We start from the raw sequence: 23,708 nt of genomic DNA on the forward strand, positions 1-23,708 counted from the left end.
TGGTGGCTGCTGAGGCATGGTAAGGAGTGTGGTACTTTTCATAAAGATCCTAAAGGACATTCTGGAAGAAATCTTCTCGTTGTATAATGCACTAGGGGTAGCCGTTTTGCCTAATGTTGCCCCCAAAGAAATTTCCTGACATTTAAAATCTATTTACTTGTGATTACTAATGGCTTTCCTCTCTAAAAATGTTTGCGTATTAGCATCACATCTGAGTTCTCCTGAACTGTACTCTTCTTTCTAAGACCTACAACATTTAAAGTTTGCATTGGGACTCTTTAAAGGATGCATTTGTAAACAATTTAAATTCATCCCTCACTACAGAATTAGGAAATATTCAGCCCAATCCAGGCAGCTTTGAACTGGTGAACCCTGTAAGGAAACTTCACACTTTAGAGCAAACAACTTTTAGGGGAAAGAGAATTCCAAATTAACCACAGAGAGTTAATTTTACTTCCAGGGTTTATGTTTTCCTAATTCTAAGAGAAGGAAATAGAGTAGGAAGATAGGAAAGACCATGGTCTGGAAGTCAAGAGAGGAGGGGGGTAGTCTCAACTCCTTCATTATGTAGATGGACCAATTGGTCAAGCTACTGAATACCTCAGTGTCTTTGTTTTCCTATGAGTGAAATAAGGAAGATAGACAACACCATTGCTTTCAAGCTTTTTGTATATTAATTCTTTCTTCAGCACTGATGATATAAAATAGGATGAGGAAATGGAAGTCCTCGTTGGAGGGATATGGGGAAGGTCACCTATTGTTTCCTTTTAATTCTGTGGGAACTCCACATTTGTTTATTTTGGCTAATAAGATTTGAGGTGTTTTCCTTAAGTGAAAGAAGTCTTCTGTAAGAAAAATTTTAAAACCCACAATAATAGATGAGCTATATTTTTCCAGCTTTATTCATTAATAGGAATATTTTAAGTGGTAAGTGTTAATCTCCAGTTCAACACACAAATTGTGGTTACAACAAACAGAAGATCCAGGTTTTGTTGTGACTTACAACACAGAACTGTAAATTCCTACATTGCTGTGTATGGAAATACGGCTAGCAAGTCCTATTTTCATGACAAATACTATTGGTGTTGATTAATAAATGTGCCTATCATGTGGCCTCTGGTTAAATCTTAAGCAAAATCAAAATTTGTTAACCGGGAGATCATAAGAAACAGGACTTTTGGGTTTTTGTGCTAAGCCTGAAAAAATATTTTTTCCAATTTTACTATAATTACCTGTGTGTAAATTTTTAGGTATACTTAGATTGAGTTACTTTAAGTTGGTTTTGTTGTGTTCTTACATTACTACGCAGCCAGAACATAGCCTTTGTGAGTAAGGAAAGAAGGTGATAACTCTAATAACTATTCTTCTTTATTCTGTGACTTTTTACCTTTGTCAGTGCATCTGTTTGTTCTTGTTTCCTTATTTGGAAGATTCAGTATGTTGCACGTTTTTTCTTTATATGAATATAGTCTGCTCTTTGCCTTAAACCAGTTTCATTGTTCTTTTTTATGACTTAGATCTCAGCCTAACAGGTTTAAACAGCCTGCACAAATTAAAGTCAGTCGCGCTATGTGAACTTTATTGATTTCACCCCTTCTTTTTCACTCCTAAGAGATCACTTTCATGCAAAAATACAGACCATCCCAAAATAATTACAGAGAAAAGGAATAATTCTGAGATTATTAAGTTTCAGTGAGTAAAGTATTCACGGACAGAGGAAACCATAGATTTCTTATTCTTATCAGCTGTGTCCCTGGAACAGGAATAGCAGCAAGATGTGTGAAGTTGTAGGTGGATTTCTGTGCTCCTTGGAGGTCAACTAATCTGTCAGTTTCACTTAAATTCTACGAATATTTTTTAAACTATTGATAAACCTAAGTGGACTTAAGATTAGGTCTTGGGTTGACTTGAATCAAGGATATTCAATGAGCTACCCATAAAATCTTGCTGTGCAACGCTGTTCCTCCCACAATATGGGTGGAGCACTAGAGAATAAGTTAAAAGAATAATATGTTCGCAGCGTCTCATACTATCTAAAAGTCACTGGCCACACATGGATGAAGGGTATATCAGTTGAATGGAGGCTTCCTAGGAAAATGGCTTATTCCCCAAACTGTTCACTGCATTTGTATCAGCCTGTGTGATGTCTATCATTTATGTTTTGGTGATTTTGTGTAAACAGTGGAAAATCTGCTCTCAGCTTGAAAAAGAAAAATATAAATACAGGAATATTCCAAACAGAAAAATCTGTCATAAAAATGTTACCTCTGATTCCTAAGTAGATGTAATACAGCCTTTGTTGAACAATGTTTGCATTTATTCCTTTGAAACTAGAAAATTGGCAAAAATAGGGCACAAACAATGTAGTTCCTTTATTCTGGCTTGCATTAACCAGTGACACAATTATATGCCACATTCTGACTATATCTCTGATATAGATATGGCCTTTGGGTCTTTCTTGGGATAACAGAACACAACCCATATGTTTCTGAGCAGTTAAAATCTGCATTCACTCATTTAAGCTGACCTTAGAACACTGACTTAAAAAATAACATAGTCCCTTATGTTTAATGAAATGCCTTATTTTCAGCCAGAATTTGACCTTTCTGCCTCCATTTGAATGTCTACAGCTTCTTGTTTTCATTTTTGGAGCCTATAGAGAAGCAAATAAAAGAGCATTGTTTTATCTACCTGTTACACAAAATTTGGTTCCTTCCTGAAGCTTTTATAGCATTAACGTTTCTGTGCAGCATTAGCAAGAGAACTCATTCAAGTGAGTGTTAATGAGAAACAAAACACCTTGGAATTGTACATAATTATTCTTGGTTTATTCTTAGATTCAATTCATAGTCCACAATTTGAGCTTAATTTAGTACTTCAAGATTCTGGGAAATGAATAGTTTTGGCCACATATCAAATCTTGACATGATTAATAGATTTTTGGACAAGAGATTATGAGTCTTTTTGTGATTATGATATAATTCAAAATAATGCTGGAAGCATAATAAATCATTTTGGATGATTTAATTATATAAATAGTATGTATGGCCTTGTTTAGAAGTGGTAAATATAAAGCTTGCAGTATAATGAGTCATTTTTAACTTATCCTGTAAAAGGAAACCACAGTTACATCCAGTATATTCAGTTGAAGAAGAATCTAAAACTATGAAAGTGTGAATAATCACAGAGGACGTTTCTTTCCACTGGAGGAAACCTCAGTGAATCATTGAAGGAAACGTAAAGAAATCCTCATCAGTGCAGTCAAGAATATCTATCCTAAACTAAATGACTAGATAACACCGTGTTTTTAATCATGCATCTCTGTAGCCTAGTAGTTTTGTTTTCAGTCAAGGGAGACAAAAAGAACCAGAGTCAAAATTCCCAAGGGAAGGATTTCTTCTTGGCCCATAGTCAGGCTGGGGCTTTAGGACTGTGGATTTCCACATACTACTGACCTAATGCTGGCATACACCCCACCCAATTAAAATCCCCTTGCAGGAGGTCCCAGAATCCAAATGTGTGTTTTGTTGGTTTTAATACAACTAAACTCAGTGGGTTGTTAACAGGGTAGTAGAGGGAAGCTTAAGCACTTGTTAGAGGATTTCCCATTCAACTTTAAAGAAATAGTTGCAAATAGCCAAATTAAATACCCTAATAGAATGTAAAAATAGAAAATGTTAACTACCAGCTGAAACCAGAGAATCAAAGAAATGAATGAAATGACAACTGCTCTAATGGAGAAAATACTTTGTCAAGTTAGATACATTAGTAAGACTGGTATTTACTGAAGATCAAATGTCATCCTTTTTAGAAGACTAAATTCATATTAATTAAGGAATGCTTGAGGCTTGCATTTCCCAAATTATATTCTTTTTTTTTTAATTTTTTTTTTCAACGTTTATTTATTTTTGGGACAGAGAGAGACAGAGCATGAACGGGGGAGGGGCAGAGAGAGAGGGAGACACAGAATCGGAAACAGGCTCCAGGCTCTGAGCCATCAGCCCAGAGCCCGACGCGGGGCTCGAACTCACGGGCCGCGAGATCGTGACCTGGCTGAAGTCGGACGCTTAACCGACTGCGCCACCCAGGCGCCCCTCCCAAATTATATTCTATGGCAAACCCATTTCTTGGGATATAGAGTCCAGGTCTGAGAAATAATGTAGTTAAACAAAGATAAGCAAATACTGCAAATTGCTGTAGGACTTCAAGATCCTTTAACATTTTCCTATACTTGGTAAATCTCAAAGAGGGACTAGTATTTCTCTTTTCTTTATTTTTAACCAAAGCTCACTTTTGCAGAGCATATGGATAGTTTGCTATTTAGTGTAATACACTATGGGAAGGCTTACATTAGATTATTCAAATTTGAAAGATTAGTTTTGTAAATAATTTTTGGAACTGGAGAAAATTTGTAGATTGAAATCAAACTGAAATTATCTGTATCTAAAAACTATTCTTGGTGGATTAACATTTATGTATAGAATTATTTTCTAATAATGTCTACAAGTCATTGGAAAAGATAATTGCCTATCATCTTTTTATAATTATAGTCTAAAAAGACGCGAAAATTCGAGCAGCTACTCCATAAACCAATAAGAATCTAATACATCAAAATCTATCATTGTTGGATCAGTCAATGAATTAAAGAAATCAGAGATTGTGGGTTTGGTTTTAAACATGTGGACATCAAAGAAACCTATCACAAGGTGTCCTACAGAAGAGATATTTTGCATTATAGGAACATTTACTCTGAAAATACACTTTCTCTGAGTAAATTGTTCATACTACAGAAATTACTCAGTGATAAGTAGAATACTTTCTGTTATGTTGTTTAGATACATCTACTGAATATTTACAAAATTTGCTACTTACCATTCTTTCTGGAGAAGATAGCTATCTTCTAAACCATGCACAAAATCCCCAAATTATTGGCTATCAAATTGTTTAGCCTCTGATTCTTTTTTTTAATTTTTTTTTAAAAAATTATCATTTATTTATTTTTGAGAAACAGAGATAGAGCGTGAGTGGGGGAGGAGCAGAGAGGTAGACACAAAATCTGAAGCAGGCACCAGGCCAACATGGGGCTTGAACCCACAGACCATCAGATCATAACCTGAGCCGATGTCGGACACTTAACTGACTGAGCCACCAACATGCCCCTCTTTTTACTGCAAGAGAATGGACATTTTTTGCATTGGTATCATTTTTAGTTTTCAGGTCTTCTGATAATCTTATCTGTTGCCCAGATGTATTAAAAAAAAAACAAAAAACAAATTTCAAAGTGTTTGAATTACTCAAAGCAGTCAAAGCATTTGGCTGGTATGATTGATCATAGCAGATGTATATTAGCTTTGAAGAAATGATGCACATATACTATCTGTGTATATATTCTACCTAGAGAAAATTTAAAATTTAGAGAGACTGAGGTAGTGTCTCTGTGTCTCTCCATGTATATGTGTATAAGTATATATAATGTATGTATTATATATGTGTATACATGTATAATTATAAATGCAGATATAGAGACATGTTTAAGATCCTTTGTATTGGAAAATGCAAGACAACTTGTTTTTAATCCATAGGGTTTAATTATACTGTCTCCTTTTATTTTTAGTGTTTATGCATTTATTTTGAGAGACAGAGAGAGAGAGAGCACACATGTGGGGATGGGCAGAGAGAGGAGGAAAAAGAATCCCAAACAGGCTCCGGGCTTTCCGTGCAGAGCCTGACGTGGGGCTCTATCTTGAGACCGTGAGATCATGACCTGAGCCAAGATCAAGAGTCAGATGCTTAACCAACTGAGGCACCCAGGCACCCCTATACTGTCTTCTTAATAGATCATTGAAAAATCACCAGGCTTGTAAAATTACGCTACCAATTCTCTTTTGCTGCATACCAGGATATCTATAATTTCAGTTTCTAAATCATACCTGAAAATATTTTAGTAAATAAATATGACAGAGGTAAAAAAATTACTTTTGATGTTCTTTATAGGGGATGGAGCATGGAACATGCCAAAGTTCATTTGGGGTACATTGAGTGTTGGTGGGCAGCAGGGGAGAAGGGTAGCAGATTTTTTCACATAAAAAATATAAAGAAATTTGACCAGAATATTATAAAATTAAAATCAGTAGTATTAGCCATTGAGTGTTTTTTTGATTAGATGTAGTATATGTTTACCAAATGCCAGAGGATATCCAGAGATAGATATAACCACATCACCAGGACTAGCAGAGAATGACATCATTAAAATGCAAGAAAAATATGCAAATGATTAGCCAGTTAGAAAGACATCATATGGCGGGGTGCCTGGGTGGCGCAGTCAGTTGAGTGTCCAACTGTTGATTTCAGCTCATATCATGATCTCATGGTTCATGAGTTCGAGCCCCGTGTTGGGCTCTGTGCTGACTGCCCAGAGCCTGCTTGGGATTCTTTCCCTCTCTCTCTGTCCCTCCCCTGCTTACACACACACACACACACACACACACACACACACACACACACTCTCTCACAAAATAAACATTTAAGAAAGAAAGAAAAAAGGAAGGAAGAAAGAAAAGAAAGAAAGACATCATATGGGGTCTTGGGATGCAAAATGTACAAAAAAAATTTTTTTTAACAGGTCCCTAATTCTGCTTCAGGTTGAGCGGAACGTCCAGAGAGCCAGTGTGCACAACCAGCATTGATTTTGTATGGCGAAAATCAGTTCCCCCTAGCCTCGTTCCTACATCTGTAAAATGTGCCAAAGCAACTATATGTATTTCCGAATTTTGTAGTGCTCTAACTGTGCAAGTGAAAGTAATCACCCAGTGTCAGTGGTCCAAATGGTACATAATCCAAAGAAAAGTATTTTGAGTGACTTAAAATGAAAGATCTACTTTAGGATTAGATTGGATTAGAAAAATACATTGGATTAGAAAAATATGTCTGTAGGTTTTTGTAGTGTACACAGAGTATGTACAAGTCCATATAGTATAATAAATAAAACTAGGAAACATGTTTAGATATAAACACACACATGACTTTAGGGCACAGAAAAGCAATGAGAGGAGTGTGTTGAGGGATACCATGGGGCAACCAAAAAGCTCCATCTCTAAAGGGAGTGGATTCTACTCACTTCTGCCCAGGCGCTTTCACATATCTGTGTCACCATACTACCAAGACTGGATGTTAGCACACTTTTTTAAACTAATTTGATAGCTGTGAAAAATAATACCTCATTTTGAAATATACACATTCTTAATTTTCCTTACAGACATTATCACATAATTTGCTAACTGTATTTATAAAGATGCTCATTGCAGCCTTCTTTGGCACAACAAATATTTGGAAGTAACCCATATATCCAATAACTAGTTCTATAAATCATAATCCCACATTCCAACAGTGGGATATTGTTGTTTTTAAAAATATATGTATACATAAATACATAATGATGGGAAATTTTCTCTAAGACCTACTATTAAGTGAGTAGTTATGCAAAAGAGTTATATAGTATGAACTAAAGTTGTTTACATATATTATTCTTGTACATGTTAAAATTTTTCTGCATAGACATACAAAGAATAGTTTATTTGAATTACATTGGAGGAAAGGGCCTTCTGTGCTTATCATTCTACCACATCCATATGTTACTTTTAGTGTTGTAAATGGGTTAATATTTTTTGTCTGAAACTAAAAGAAAACCTACTTTGCTAGTACTTAAATTTTTCAAGGCTACAATATAAAAAATGACTGATGTCATAGATATAGAAAGATACTTAGAGAATATTACAGAATTTCCAGGGAAGGGAAAGGATTGGGGAGTATAAGAGGTAAGATAGCTCAGTGCTGGGAGTTAGACAGCCTTGGGTTTGAATTCTGGATCTTCTGTTCAGCGAGGTTAGTGAATCCAAATGAAATAATTCGTGGAAAGTTCTTAGCATAGTGTCAGTTACATAGTAACCAAATTAATGCTAGCTGTTCATACAGTAGTATAAGTAGAGATAGAGAGGATTGGTTGGCTTTCAGAAATTGTTTTGAGGTTAAAATGAACAGACCTGGGGTTGATTATTTGTGAGAAAAAAGATGAAGAGTCAGGTGTTAAGGTAGTAAGGGCTCACGGCTTGGCTTTCAGGTCTGAACAATTTGTATGGATGATGCTTCTCTGATAGGAGGTAGGAAACCCTAAGAGTTAAGTTGGAGGGGAAAGATTCTCACTTTTATTTTGGGCGATCTTTCATTTGCCTGTAAGAGAGTTAAGTACTGGCATTCAGTAGGTAGATCAGAGGAGAGGAATGAGATGGAAATATAAATTTTGGAATTATCAACCCGTAGATGGCGCAAAAATGTTTAAAGTCTGTGCCTGGAGAGGGAGCATAGTTAGAGGGAGTGGAGGAAGGGGCGGACTGAATCTTTATTCTCAACCCAAACTTCAGTTGCCCTGGGACCCTGCCATTGGCGTTCCAGTAGGTCCTCAAATTTTGTATGTTTAAGACAAAATTCCTCAATTTATTTCCTCAAATGGTACTCCACTCCCAATTTCCTTTTTCTTGAAAAATGTCAATATCATCTTCCCAGCTACCCAGTCTAGAACCTACCCTTGGCACTTCTTTACGCAAGTAGGGCTTTGCCTCAGTTGTTTTTACTCCAAATATAATAATACAGTCCTTATTTTTTTTTTTATTACCAGAACTGGAGTAACAATTTCTAATACACTTCCTTACCCCCATATTTCAGATCCATCCACTCACAGGGATGACTTCTCCACTCAATCCTATAGCCTGAGTATTTGCAGAGAATTCCCTTTGGCTACCCTTTCAATTAGCAGATACTCACACAGGCATTCAAATCTTTCCGTATTCTGGTGCTAACCTACCAATTGAGAATTGCCTCCTTATTCCCATGATGGGTATCTCCACTAAGCTTAGGCCTGAGCGGTTTGTACTTGTACATTCTCCGGGTCTTTGTTGATACAGTCCTCTTTGCCTACAACGTGTTTCCTCCAGCTATCTGAGTCCCTCAAGGACCATCGAAAATGCCTTATAATTTTCAAAGGGCTTCCCCAGTAAATGAGAGAATTTGTTTGCGCTTGCTCTGTTACTTTTTCTCTATTAATTATATGTTGCCATATATGGTTGCTGTTCCGTTGAGAATGTCTTAACCCCTTTTACCCTTCCCATAAATCTCTCTGAGCAACCAGAAGACACCACTACATTTAGTGATGTTTATTGCATGAATGATCGCTGAACTGTTTTATCAAGAAAGCAGAAACTGTAGCATACTTCTACACATTGCATTTCTCCTGATCCATTTAATTTTCTGATTCTAATTCTGTAAGAACTATAGTGTTGCATACATTGTACTACCAAAGAACTCGTAACTAGCTCATTTTTTTTCCAGGATAATTAATCAGTATAATTTTATGTAAATACAGGACCCCCTTGATCTTTTCCTGTGTGGTAAGTCAAACTACTTAAAAATGTGTTCTTTTTTTAAGTAAATCCACCCTTATTTGAATAGCATAGTACTTTAAGCCAAAAAAGTGCTTAACATTGAGCTTCAAGGAAGCTGGCAGACTTCTTTTGCGTTCTCTTGAATCCAGTTGGCTGAGATACCTGCTGTCAGGTTAATGGCTGTTATCTAACCTAGAAGGAAAGCGGGAGATGGAAGCAAAGCACACTTAAGAAATTTCTCTGTCACCTGGCAAATACTTGGTTTATTTCGGGTTGGAATAACCTAAAGGTAATTACATAGTGCTCTCTGTGCTATTTTAAACCAAGACTTTATTAAAACAAACAAAACAAAATACACACACTTCTCCAACATGGCCCCCGAAGGATCTGATCCATTTTGGACACAGAATTGTTGGACTAGACCTGGAAAGTATTGTATTTGCAAAGGAAATTCAATCACTGTCATTCCAAACAGTTCTCTCTGGTGGGAAGATGTTCCCCTGGAATGATAGAGATAAAATAGAAATGTCTCGATAGTCTTTTTTCACCTCTCCAACACCCTGTGATTCATGGGCTGAGCACTGGCAGAACTGCAAATGTGTTCAAGAGTCTGTGCTTATTAATTGCTTCTTAATGCAAAACATCTTTTTTTTCCCTCCATCATTGTGGTGATCAATGTGTACTTTGATACAAAAAAAAGATTCAGGGGGTTAATGTGACAGTCCTTTCAAAACATATTCATTTCTGCTAATCATTCATAAGCATTCTGCTTGATTTTGCCACACACGTTTCCTTAATTTGCTATAACTATATGCAGACATTTTCATTAAAGAGAAAAGAATAGTTTGAACTGTGGAACCAAATGATGAATTAATTAAACACATATGCAAAAAAATCCTCAAACGTCTGACCTCTAGGAATAGATTCATTTCCAAATAACCATGTGTTAAAAAAAGGCAGATGAACTACTTTAAAAAGACGCAGAAACACTGACCAAAATAAATAGCAAATCTTTAAAAACAAACCAAACTTTTGTTCCTTAGTATGCTTGTTTCACACTCACTTTATTAAAAAGTTGAAAGATGGAACCGCCAAACATATACATAAATGAATAGGAATGCTGCGCTAATAATTTCCAGTAGAAGTCATCATTTACTTTCCTTATGAGGTCCACTCTCCGCTGTGAATGCTACTTCAGTCTTGTTAAACCACTCTGGAATAATCCACTTATTCCCAAAGACAAATTATCCAAGTCAATGCTGTTAACCTTGTTATAGATTGGCACTCGTCATTATAGATTGTATCAGGTTCTGTAAGATTGTCTATTATATTGGTTTCAGAAATTTTTTTGAACTCTGTTTGCCAGTGACAATTTTCTCTTAATTTAGGAATTCCTATTTCTTACAGAGGCCAGCTGGAAATGAGTAAAGCATTACAGAGCCTTCCTTAGCTGTTGGCCTAGAGAATACACATTCTCTCCAAAATATATATCTTTGGCACACTCCAGAAGGAAGGAATCTCGGGTAATCTCTGTGCTGGCCAAGTGTGAGAATTATTATTTTTAACCCCTGAATACACAGCAATTTGTTTTTGTTTTTTTTTAAGGAATTAACAAAGTAAACCAGCATTAGTTTAGCTATATTTGTTCGCCAACAAAACTGCAAATAAATATCTTATAGTGGTATTTTTAGTATTGGGTTTTCCCCTCTTTGGTGTGATGTTTAAAAGGACATTTTACAGCATTTACAGCTTGAAGAGTTTTACAGTTTAACATGAACAGATTAATGGTTCTATAAACTCACTGGCAAACTAGTTGATTATTTAACTGAAGTCTACAAATTTATTTATACCTCAGTGTCCCCGTTTGTTGCCAAAGCTAAGTTATCGAAATATCCAGGGTAACAAATAACTAGCACCAAAAACAGTGTCTTTGTGACTCTTCTGAAGTTCTGAAAGGAGAGGTAAGAAACTATCGTTTAACCAATAACTTTAAAGTTTGGCACTTTACTACAGAATCCCAATACCCAAGAATAGATGTGGAAGTCGTTTTTAGCTCCATGTTCAGAATTGTGTACGCAGAATAGATCTACTTGATCTCAGAACCTCTGGAGCACAGAAGCACTATGGAGTCAGAGATCAATGCCAAGAATGAGGGTCTCCTCTTTACATAGGAGAGTGGTTAAGAGCTGTTGGTGGACATTCCATTTATAAAGAGTTCTTAAGTGAAAATAAGTTTTCTAGAACTACATAGGTTACTTCTTGGACCGGAAGAAAACAATGTTCTTTGATGAATTTAACAGAGACATGACTCTTGGTAGATTTTACCATGAGACATTATGGATGGAAATTCTTACATGATTCATGAATATTCAATTGACAGAAAGATAATCCTATACTTTGCAAAAGTAGATTCAAGTAGTATGATGGACAAGAACCTATGAACCTTGAGGACCTCTTAAAATCATTCTCCTCTCTCATTTTGACACTTTATAAATTTTTATATGGCTATTTATTGGTGCCTGCGCAGCTCTTTTTCTTTGAATTAAATATGTTTTACTCATGTCAGTGTATTACAGAGCACATTTGCTATCTATCATTCACTACTATTTATTTAATTTATGTCATTCCGCATAATGGTATTCATAGAAACTCCGGGGAACGGTACATGTCGGTGATTTTTAAAAGATGCAGATTCTTGATAAGCATATTCAAATACATCATGAAAGGATATTTCTATATAAAATAATGAAAACTTAGGAACAGAGTACACTCATACCTCCTATGTAGTATTTGGTGCATGAAAAACTTGTTTATACCATTGTGCTCATTGAAAGCTAATTCTCTTCAATCCATCAGATTAGACTTGAAAACAAATAATCCCATCAGGCACTGATAAAATGTCTCAAGGTAAACAGCCTTTCCTTGAACACCTTCTCTAAGGTGTTTACATATTTTTCAAAATATTAAACCAAGACCTGAGCAACGCTGTCTATTAATGCCATAAATAATATCATTTCAGGAGTGAAATTTCCATGGTCACTTTCTTCCTGCAGTTCACATTTTGGGCAGTGCCTCACCACTCATCCATCTTTTTGTGATGGAAGGAAGGATTCCACACTGTGGCTTACCCATGAGATGAACTTCTCAGCCATTCAGAGTTCATTTCATCCCTCTCTATGATAATGCCACATAGTTAAGAGTTTGTTAAGGATTTTTTAGTCTGTTTGTTTTTCCTACATTTTTTTCTATTTCCCTTCGTTTGTTTACATTTGGGCCAATCCGTAACTTGGCAAAATCATTGTGGTATCTTAACCTGCCTTTACCAGTACCGGCAAATCCTGTCCATGACAGGGCTATCATCTAACTTATCATCTAACTTAGTTGTATTTACTAAGTTAGTAGATACAACTTTCCAAGACATATCTGTATCTATCATCAGATCATCCTTGGCCATTGTCAGAAAAATATATGAACTAAGTAAACATCTACTATACCCTTTCCCCAACTTGGATGTCACTTACTTCTCCAGATATTTCTCTTTCAGTTAGTTTAAATGAAGTTTTCTTAGGTAGAATAAAGTCTCTTATCTCTTATTGCCTGGTATAAGAATGGCAGAAAGAAAATTTTAGGTAATAGAAATGGTTATAAGATTCTATCAATGTGGATCTCATTTTAAAACAGGATAAAGCCTTCTTAATGATTTGCCAACATTTGTGTCTATGGTTCTCATTTACTAAATGATTTCTGTACATATTTTAATAACCCAAACTGTGAATTATCGAGAAAGTTTCCCTAATCAAGCTTAGTGTTTGACATACAGTGTAGACATAATTTAATAGCCTTAAAAGTTGTCACTAATGTTCCAGGGCCAGAAAGGATTTATTCAATTATAAGAGAAATCTATGGTGATATTATCTAAATCATATCTAAAGATATGACTCGTGTGTTCCCAAGTGCAGGGAAGGTCATTATTTTCTCAGGTAGATTGAAATGATGACTATCAGGAAGTCAGTTAAACAAATTTCACTTCCAGATACTTTGGGGCCCAGAATTAAAAGCTTCTAGTTCATGGAATTGATTCACGAGGTGCTTTGTTCCAAAGGTCCATCAGGGCAAGACTGACTGTTTGAATTCTTGTCAGACAATACAAGTCTTTCTATTTAAAATACTCCAGGGAATTTTCCCTGTAAAAGAAATATCAAATTATGTTTTGGGGCGCCTGGGTGGCTCAGTCGGTTGAGCGTCCAACTTTGGCTCAGGTCATGATCTCGCGGTCCGTGAGTTCGAGCCCTGCATCGGGCTCTGGGCTGACAGCTCAGAGCCTGGAGCCTATTTCGGATTCTGTGTCTCCCTCTCTCTCTGACCCTCACCTGCTCATGCTCTGTCTCTATCTGTCTCAAAAATAAATAAATGTTAAAAAAATTAAAAAAAAAAAAAAAGAAATATCAGTGGCAAGTTATCAGGTACACCTTGTGTTTCTTTACCAGTTGCTGGCAGGTTAATGTTGACAGTTCAGCATTTTGGCCTGTAGGGGGAAGTCTATAGTGCTGCCTTGTTTCAAGTACATTTTAAATTTACTTGGTGTTTGTATGAAGAGCAAGACTCAAAATGTAGTAGCTAAAAAGACAGAAGGAGGGAAGGTAGGAAGGAGGGAAAGAAAGGAAAAAGGGAGGAAGGAGAGAAAGAGAAAGCCATTGAAAGTAATTAATTCAAGATCTGTAGAAACACAGTGGAAAGAACATCATATTTGGAATCAAAAGACTTGCATTTGCTGTTCTTGGCACCCTCTCTGTGAGTCCTTATCTGATCCTCCTATTTGAATTACAAAGCCCCCCACCCCAAACTTTCCCATCCTTCCTTCCCAGCTTTAGTTTTTTCCATAGCACCTGTCACTATCTAATATGCAATGTAATTTAAATCTTTATTTTCTTGCTCCCTCCTATTAAAATGTAAACTCCCGGGGCGCCTGGGTGGCGCAGTCGGTTAAGCGTCCGACTTCAGCCAGGTCACGATCTCGCGGTCCGTGAGTTCGAGCCCCGCGTCAGGCTCTGGGCTGATGGCTCAGAGCCTGGAGCCTGCTTCCGATTCTGTGTCTCCCTCTCTCTCTGCCCCTCCCCCGTTCATGCTCTGTCTCTCTCTGTCCCAAAAAATAAATAAATGTTGAAAAAAAAATTATAAAAAAAAAAAAAAAAAGATAAAATGTAAACTCCCTGAGGGCATGTGTTTTTGTCTCTTTTGTGTACTATCACATCCCAGTATCCAAAACAGTGTTTGGCACATTGTGGACTTCCCATAAATATTAATTGAATGAATGAATGAAATAATCTCAATGAGCCTCACTCTTTTCATTTGTGAAGTTATGGGGGTTATGACAAAGTGTAACCAAAGTTTAATATGCTGTGTAAAAGCATATTAGATAATGCATGAAATATAATAGCTGCCTTATGTGTCCATTCATTTGTGTTTACCGTCTAACACACAGATCAGTAAGATGTCTGTACATAGGGTGACTGTATGTCCCAGATTACGCGGGGCTGTCCCAGGGTATGCCTGTACTGTAGGAATAATTATCATCAGCAACTTCTTTCACAAGTGCCCTGATTTGGGTGATAAGTTATATGATCACCGTATCTCAAGACAAATCATCCTTGTGAATTGTTCTTGAAAAACAAGTTTATCTTCTATCTTATAACCTGCGTTATAGCAAAACAAACCAAAAAGCCCTTCTTATTCATTAATGTTTAATTAAGTTCATAGTAAGATACGAGGATGAGAGGTTCATTTGGCAGGATAGAGGAAAAGAAAAGATTTCTGACTATTCATAGAAAGAGAAGCGCTAGCAATGTTCCAGGATCCAGTAATTGGTTAAGCATCTAGTCTCTGAATTTAGCATATGTGAGCTCAGACTCCATTTCCACTCCAGTTCTGAACTGTAAAGACTTGAGCAATTAGTTTCACTTATTTGAGCCTCTATTTTCTCATCAGAGTAACAGGGACAAATATAGGACTTCATGTGAAATACTGAATAATCATGACCTAACACAATACCTGACATATAAGAAACAGTAAGTAAGTGCTAACTATCATTAGTGTTGTATGAAGTAAAAGCTTCCGGAATTAGTAGTATCAGTTTCCTTTGATCCTAAAGCAGCAAACTTTGGTTCTGTAGGGTGGGCTGATTATTTAAAATACTAAGCCATTGAAAAAAAAAATGAAATAAATAAATACATAAATAAATAAAATATTAAACAATTGGCTAAAGGTGGATGAAATTGCCCAATTTCCAGTTTTGTAATCTGTTTCTAACTCCATTTATTTGATATGTTTTAGTGTTTTGTTAATAAGGTTTATTGATAAAAGCATCAGCTCCATCATATTAACAATTTTTGCTGTTTTTATTTTCTGCAGGAGATCGTGAACAAAATGGGTGGTCAACAAATATTTGAAAAATCAATAAATGCTTGACTATTCTGAAACATTTAAGCAAACTCTAATCTTGGCAGAACTTCTGTCATACCATTGTTGGCTGGCACACTGAATAATTAATTAGATGATGAAATTATAGACCCTGTGCTGTGATGAAGCTTCACCACTTAAAAATTGCCAGACTACAGGGGCGCCTGGGTGTCTCAGTCGGTTAAGTGTCCGACTTGGCTCAGGTCATGATCTCGTGGTTTGTGAGTCTGAGCCCCGTGTCAGGCTCTGTGCTGACAGCTCAGAGCCTGGAGCCTACTTCGGACTCTCTCTCTCTTTCTCTCTCTCTCTATCCCCCTACCCCACTTGTGTCCTGTCTCTCTCTCTCTCTCTCTCAAAGTAAATAAAGTGTAAAAAAATTGCCAGACTATAGTAACTTAATAATAAGTCATTTGGGGTGCCTGAGTGGCTCAGTTGCTTAAGCATCCAACTCCTTTTTTTTAATACTTATTTATTTACTTATTTATTTATATATGAGAGTGAGAGAGAGCATGCGCACACACGTGCATGAGGAAGGGGCAGAGAGTGGGGGGCAGAGGATCTGAAGCAGGCTGTGCGCACAGAGCAGAGAGACCAATGTGGGGACTCGAACCCAGGAACTGTGAGATCATGGTCTGAACTGAAAGCAGACTCAACTGACTGAGCTACCCAGGTACCCCTGAGCATCCAACTCTTGATTTCTGCTCAGGTCATGATCTCCAGGTTCCTGGGTTTGAGCCCTGCATTGGGCTCTACGCTGACAGAGCAGACACTGCTTAGGATTCTCTCTCTCCTCTCTTCCTCTCTCTCTGCCCCTCCCCTGCTTGCACGCATGCGCTTTCTGTCTCTGTCTCTCAAAACAAATAAGTAAACAGTAACAATAAGTTATTTGGAATTTTTGCTTTCCTAGTAATTTAGACCCAAAAGTGTAGTTATGATCTACTGCAATGCCTTGCTTAACAAAAAGGAAAAATAAGTTCCAGGTAAATTAGTTGTAAGAGACAGTATAGGAGCCCATTTTCCTCATGTCAAGGCCAGAATATTTGGCTTTTTCTTTTAATGTCTGTCTGTCTTTAATCGCAGTGACATGATTTGGGGAAATATCCAGTTGTTTAGTAGTATCTTCTATAACAAAGTAAGAACTAATTTAGAAGACCTTGGGATTTCACTTGTTTCAAGTATCTGTTCATATTTCACATATATGCAATGAAATTTTTACCCAAATGTATTTTATAAAGAAAATAATTAATAGTAATAGTCTGATATTTTTTATTGCCTAAGTGTGCTAATTAAAATTAGATCCTGAGGCTATTAGACTATTTAATTTTGTGAGAAAGCTTATTCTGTTAGTTTCAAAGGCAGAAATGATGGTGTTTTAGTTAAACGAATTATAGAATTTCCATTATTTCCTGGATACAATTTTCATTTTCAGGTTATTCCCAGACAGTTACAAAACTTAACTTGCATAAGGAATGCAACTAACATGTTTTTCTCTTGTTTTCAAATTTTTATGAGAGGCACTATTCAGCCATTATCCGCTAAAATTATGTATTTTGAGTTATCATGTGTCTGTAGTTACTTCATTGCATTTTTTTATAATCCTGAAAACTGATGTATGACTTTGGTGTGTTGATGTCCTTTGGAGTTGATAGAATTCTTTACATATTTTGCTAACTATGGCTAAATCTTTACTCTGTAGAAAATAGCATGCTTAGTTAATAAATCATTGTTTTCAGAAACAAAGCCATGTTTGCTCTTTCACATGTAACTCTGATACCATAAAACAATTGTATTTTCACAGTCAAATAAGCATCAGCTTATTTGTGTTACAAATTAAATCTAGTGATATATTTGGACCTGAAAGACTTCTCTCATCAAAGACCATTGTATATCAAATATGTTCTTCTTTGAAAAATATCCTACAAATGAAGACAGACTCCATTCAGCTGAAATAGAAGGAATCCATGAAAAGGGTATTTCATTAGAAAATCCAGATTATCATATTTGTTTTAAATTGTTTTTAATGTTTATTTATTTTTGACAGAGAGAGAGACAGAGCATGAGCGAGGGAGGGGCAGAGAGCGAGGGAGACACAGAATCCGAAGCAGGCTCCAGATTCTGAGCTGTCAGCACAGAGCCCAACACAGGGCTCGAGCTCACAGACCGCAAGATCACAACCTGAGCCAAAGTCGGACGCTCAACCGCCTGAGCCACCCAGGCGCCCCCCCTTATTTTTTAATTTTTTTAATGCAGATTATCATATTTTTATTTGTACAATATTCTATCTCTCCTAGTGCTCAATTACCTGTGGCAAAGGAATGCAGTCCCGTGTTATTCAGTGCATGCATAAGATCACAGGAAGACATGGAAATGAATGTTTTTCTTCAGAGAAACCTGCAGCATACAGGCCATGCCACCTTCAGCCTTGCAATGAGAAGATTAATGTAAATACCATAACGTCACCCCGGCTGGGTAAGCAGACCAAAAAGGGGATGGTTTTGAGAAGCATGGAAATGCTTATGGCTGTTTTGTGTATTATCGTAAAACTTTGTCATAAATAAATCTATATGAATTAGTTTGGTTCTAACTAAACTAAAACTGTGCTTGACTATAGTTTAGTCCCAATGGTCAGGAGGATAAATAAATTCCTAATGACTAAACAAGACTCCTGAAACTGTCTACTCAGAGCCAGGCCCTGGAAATACAAATGCCACACCTCTCAAGGTCATCATCGAAAGGTTTGGAGGATGTAGTCATATTTTGGTTCTGACCAGTTTTGTGGTAGAACTATCGACTAAGGTAATGGCTCTGGAGAGGTGAGATTGTGGTATATACCTTAGATGTCTCTGCTGTCAATAGCCTTCCTTTTGATCCTGGGTGCAAATTATCCTTTCGAGAGAGACAGAGTAAAAAATGGCTTTCAATAGGAATGGATACCTGGATCTAATCCACCAAACAAAAGGGAATAGCTTTTGAATCCTTAAGGACATAATATTAGATACGAATAAATGCTATTAACATGGATTTATGGAAAACCCAAAAAACTCCACCAAAAAGCTGCTAGAACGGATACATGAATTCAGCAAAGTCATAGGATACAAAATCAATGTACAGAAATCGGTTGCATTTCTATATACCAATAATGAAGCAACAGAAAGAGAAATCAAGAAATTGATCCCATTTACAATTGCACCAAGAACCATAAAATACCTAGGAATAAACCTAACCAAAGATGTAAAAGATCTGTATGCTGAAAACTATAGAAGACTTATGAAGGAAATTGAAGAAGCCACAAAGAAATGGAAAAACTTTCCATGCTCATGGATTGCAAGAACAAATATTGTTAAAATGTCAATACTGCCCAAAGCAATCTACACATTCATCGCAATCCCAATCAAAATTGCACCAGCATTCTTCTCAAAGCTGGAACAAACAATCCTAAAATTTCTATGGAACCACAAAAGGCCCCTAATATCCAAAGTAATTTTGAAGAAGAAGACCAAAGCGGGAGGCATCACAATTCCAGACTTTAGCCTCTACTACAAAGCTGTCATCATCAAGACAGCATGGTATTGGCATAAACATAGACCAATGGAACAGAATAGAGAACCCAGAATTGGATCCACAAATATATGGCCAACTAATCCTTGACAAAGCAGGAAAGGGTACCCAGTGGAAAAGGACAGTCTCTTTAGCAATGGTGCTGGGAGAACATAACAGCAACCTGCAGGAGAATGAAACTAGACCACTTTCTTGCACCATACACAAAAATAAACTCAAAATAGATGAAAGACCTAACTAAATGTGAGACAGGAAACCATCAAGACCCTACAGGAGAAAACAGGCAACAACCTCTTTGACCTCAGCTGCAGCGATTTCTTACTTGACATGTCTGCAAAGGCAAGGGAATTAAAAGCAAAAATGAACTATTGGAACCCCATCAAGATAAAAAAAAAAAAAAGCTTATGCACTGCAAAGGAAGCAATCGACAAAACTAAAAGGCAATTGACAGAATGGGAAAAGATATTTGCAAATGACATGTCAAATAAAGGGTTAGTATCCAAAATCTATAAAGATCTTACCAAACTACACCTGAAAAACAAATAATCCACTCAAAAAATGGGCAGAAGACATGAATAGACACTTTTCCAAAGAAGACACCCAGATGGCCAACAGACGCACGAAACGATGCCCAACGTCATTCCTCATCAGGGAAATACAAATCAAAACCACAATGAGATACCACCTTACACCAGTCACAGTGGCTAAAGTTAACAGCTCAGGAAACAACAGATGCTGGCGAGGATGTGGAAAAATGGGAACCCTCTTGCACTGTTGATAGGAATGCAAACTGGTGCAGTTGCTCTGGCAAACAGTGTGGAGGTTTCTCAAAAAATTAAAAATAGAACTCCCCTATCACCTGGCAATAGCACTACTAGGAATTTATCCGAAGGATACAGGAGTGCTGATGCATAGGGGCACATGTACCCCACTGTTTATAGCAGTGCTTTCAACAATAGCCAAATTACGGAAAGAGCCTAAATGTCTATCAACTGATGAATGGATAAAGAAGATGTGCTTTATATATACAATGGAATACTACTTGGCAATGAGAAAGAATGAAATCCTGCCATTTGCAGCAATGTGGATGGAACTGGAGGGTATTATGTTGAGTGAAATAAGTCAGTCAGAGAAAGACAGATATCATATGTTTTCACTCATATGTGAAACTTGAGAAACTTAACAGAAGACCATGTGGGGAGGGAAGGGGTAAAAATAGTTACAAACAGAGAAGGAGGGAGGCAAACCATAAGAGACTCTTAAATACAGAGAACAAACTGAGGGTTGATTGGGGGGCGGGGGGTCTGGGGAAAGAGGAAAATGGGTGATGAGCACTGAGGAGAGCACTTGATGGGATGAGCCCTGGGCATTGTATGTAAGTGATGAATCACGGAATCTACCCCCAATCCAAGAGCACACTGTATACACTGTATGCTAGCCAACTTGACAATAAATTATATTTAAAAAAACGAATGTAGCCACAGGAAAAATGATGTATATACATGTTTATATATAAAAATACTAAATAAATGAGAAAAATGAAAAAAAATGTTGATTTGCATATTTTTGTTATAAAATGTTTTCATATATATTCTCAGTTCCCGTTATTCAATCTAATCTATCGTCAAGAAACAGATTATGTATTTTCAGTAAATATAGCCTACACTTGCCTAAAAAAATTCATGAATGAATTAGCCTTTATTTCTGTAGCAACTAGTGGCTTTTTTTTTTTTTAATTTTTTTTTTCAACGTTTATTTATTTTTGGGACAGAGAGAGACAGAGCATGAACGGGGGAGGGGCAGAGAGAGAGGGAGACACAGAATCGGAAACAGGCTCCAGGCTCTGAGCCATCAGCTCAGAGCCCGAGCGGGGCTCGAACTCATGGACCGCGAGATCGTGACCTGAGCTGAAGTCGGACGCCTAACCGACTCAGCCACCCAGGCACCCCTCAGCTTTGATTTTAAAGATGTGTAAAATCAAGATCCCCAGATATCCCACCTAGATATGCCTGACATCTAAGAAAGGAGGAATGTGAAATAAGTGAGCGCATTTGTTTTGGTATTTCATCCATAACAATACTTGTTAATTTATATTCCCATAAAGGTGGATATAGTGAGCCTTTTCGTTTTTCTTTTTAATCTTCTCAACTGAAAATCCAAAAAGAAGCTTAAATGAAAGCCATAAAATTGAGCCTTAAACGCCATTTGTATCACAACTCACTGAATTTGAAAAATCTAGCTTGAATGAGTCTAAAAGGGCTCATAAGTAAGACCGTTATTCATCCACTTTACTCCTTTATTATAGGGTGTGTGTGTGTGTGTGTGTGTGTGTGTGTGTTTCCTAATCTTACTGTTAAGTTCTAGAAGGCAATATGAACGAGTCAAAGTGCGTGTGCAAAATCCTTCCCCTTAAGTGATTGCTACTTGTTTTACCCCTGGCGCTGAGGATATTGACGTGTATTGAGTTCCCTGTTTTCTTCTTCACAGCTGCGCTGACTTTCAAGTGCCTGGGAGACCAGTGGCCTGTGTACTGCCGAGTGATACGTGAGAAGAACCTATGTCAGGACATGCGCTGGTATCAGCGCTGCTGTGAGACATGCAGGGACTTCTATGCCCAAAAGCTGCAGCAGAAGAGTTGACCTCTAGCAGGCTGGCTGGCTCACAGCTCTTTGCAATTACATTATTTATAAACACACACACTAGCATGTTTCTCAGACCAAATATTATCAGATTACGTATAATTTAATCAGATTAATTTATTTTGGTGCCCGCCAAACATCCAATATGGTGTTTGTTTTGGTCATACAAACATTTTGATTTATACTATATGGCTTCATAAATAATTTTATATGAATAAGTTGGATCCAGTTTCCAGAATAAAAATAAAAAGGGAAAAAGAAAAAAAAAAACAAGATCATTAGGCTCTAAAAAAAAAAATTTTTTTTTTAAGTTAGGGCTGTCTCTAAGGTGCTATTCTCTCCCTGCCGATACCATTGAGTTATCCAGAATGTATACTAACTTAGTGTAATAGTTTAGTTATATAAGGAGAGAAGTCATTTTTGTTTTCTTGGTTTCCTGATGCAGAATTAGCCCATTTTCTGTCACCTACAGGAGATGTGGGAACATAACAAACCTCAGAGTGTTGAACAGGTTTTTAGAGAATGTATTATGAATTTGGTTCGGATTTAGAGATATCCATAGGAAAAATTCTACTGTAATTATAACCTTATTTTAATAATGGAAAGGAAAAGTCAAAATAGAGACTTTGATCATGTTCATGAACATGTACTTGAACACAAGTAGTGTAACAATGAAACACTGTAATGATTTACACTGAATCACCATTGCACTGTTGATATAGTGTAGAGAAACCATTATAGAAATGGTAACATCCTACAAAAATATGTATTATTTTAACATGTTGTCATTAGATTTTAGCTTTTTAAAATATTTTGAACAAAGAAAGCAGCGATCCACCCGTTTCCTTGTATCTTTTTAGTAGATTTATAAAAGAGCATAGTACTTAGCCTCACGAATCATCATGAGAAAACTTACCAATTATTTTCCAGCCTTTTCCCTAGAAACAAGAAGAAACAAAATGCTTATGATACTGTGGTAGTTTCATTGTGTTTTTTCCTTTCGAAAACTAAAAGTTTTACAATTCTGTGAAACGTTAAAAAAAAAAACAGCTTAAATGTTTTCTTGTGAGAAAATGTTGTACATGATTCACATGATTTCTTAGATTTTTTTTTTTTCAATAAAATATGTGAAGCTTCCTGTTGGGAGGCACTTCTTCACAGGTCTCTCACGTCTCTACACATCTTGGCACTGTCTGCTTTTGTTCGGGAGTATCTGGTAAGGGATGTTTGTACAGCCGTGGAACACAGTTGCACAGCCTTGGATAAAGATGGTGGAGCAAAGGACAGACGTGCCCACCTCTCATTATAAAGGTTTCCGGCCCTAAAACGGGGGTCCCTCTCCTGTGATACAAGTCACTGCATGTGCAGATATCACCCTGCTGTCTTTGTGTCACCCTGGGGGAATTGGGGCTCAGGAAACTGGCACAAGAAAATGCTGACTCTGTGCTACTGCTATTGCTGTGAGTAACAAAGTCCTTTGTCTCCAACCCAGAGACAAAGAGTCTTCTCTTTGTCTTCTGTGTTCTGCCCTCAAAGTGGGCAGGCTGATACAACAGATTGGAAGTAGAGTAAAACCTCACCATCTGCACGGTTCATGACACATCCCTCATCAGTGATTTTT

General features: G+C 36.9%; 1 protein-coding gene across 2 annotated transcripts in view; it reads left to right on the forward strand.

The window, feature by feature from the left end:
- The window catches only part of ADAMTS19 (ADAM metallopeptidase with thrombospondin type 1 motif 19), a 241,553-nt gene extending 218,308 nt beyond the window's left edge, over window positions 1–23,245 (forward strand). For both annotated transcript variants that reach the window (XM_045487730.1, XM_045487737.1), the window contains 2 exons: window positions 18,182–18,359; window positions 21,936–23,245. In XM_045487730.1, coding sequence (XP_045343686.1) covers window positions 18,182–18,359; window positions 21,936–22,087 — 330 coding nt within the window. In that variant the 3' untranslated portion in view covers window positions 22,088–23,245. The remainder of the gene's footprint in view (window positions 1–18,181; window positions 18,360–21,935) is intronic.
- Window positions 23,246–23,708: the final 463 nt, after the last annotated feature.

Source organism: Leopardus geoffroyi, chromosome A1 (assembly GCF_018350155.1).
Source record: "Leopardus geoffroyi isolate Oge1 chromosome A1, O.geoffroyi_Oge1_pat1.0, whole genome shotgun sequence".
NCBI classification, from domain to species: domain Eukaryota; kingdom Metazoa; phylum Chordata; class Mammalia; order Carnivora; family Felidae; genus Leopardus; species Leopardus geoffroyi.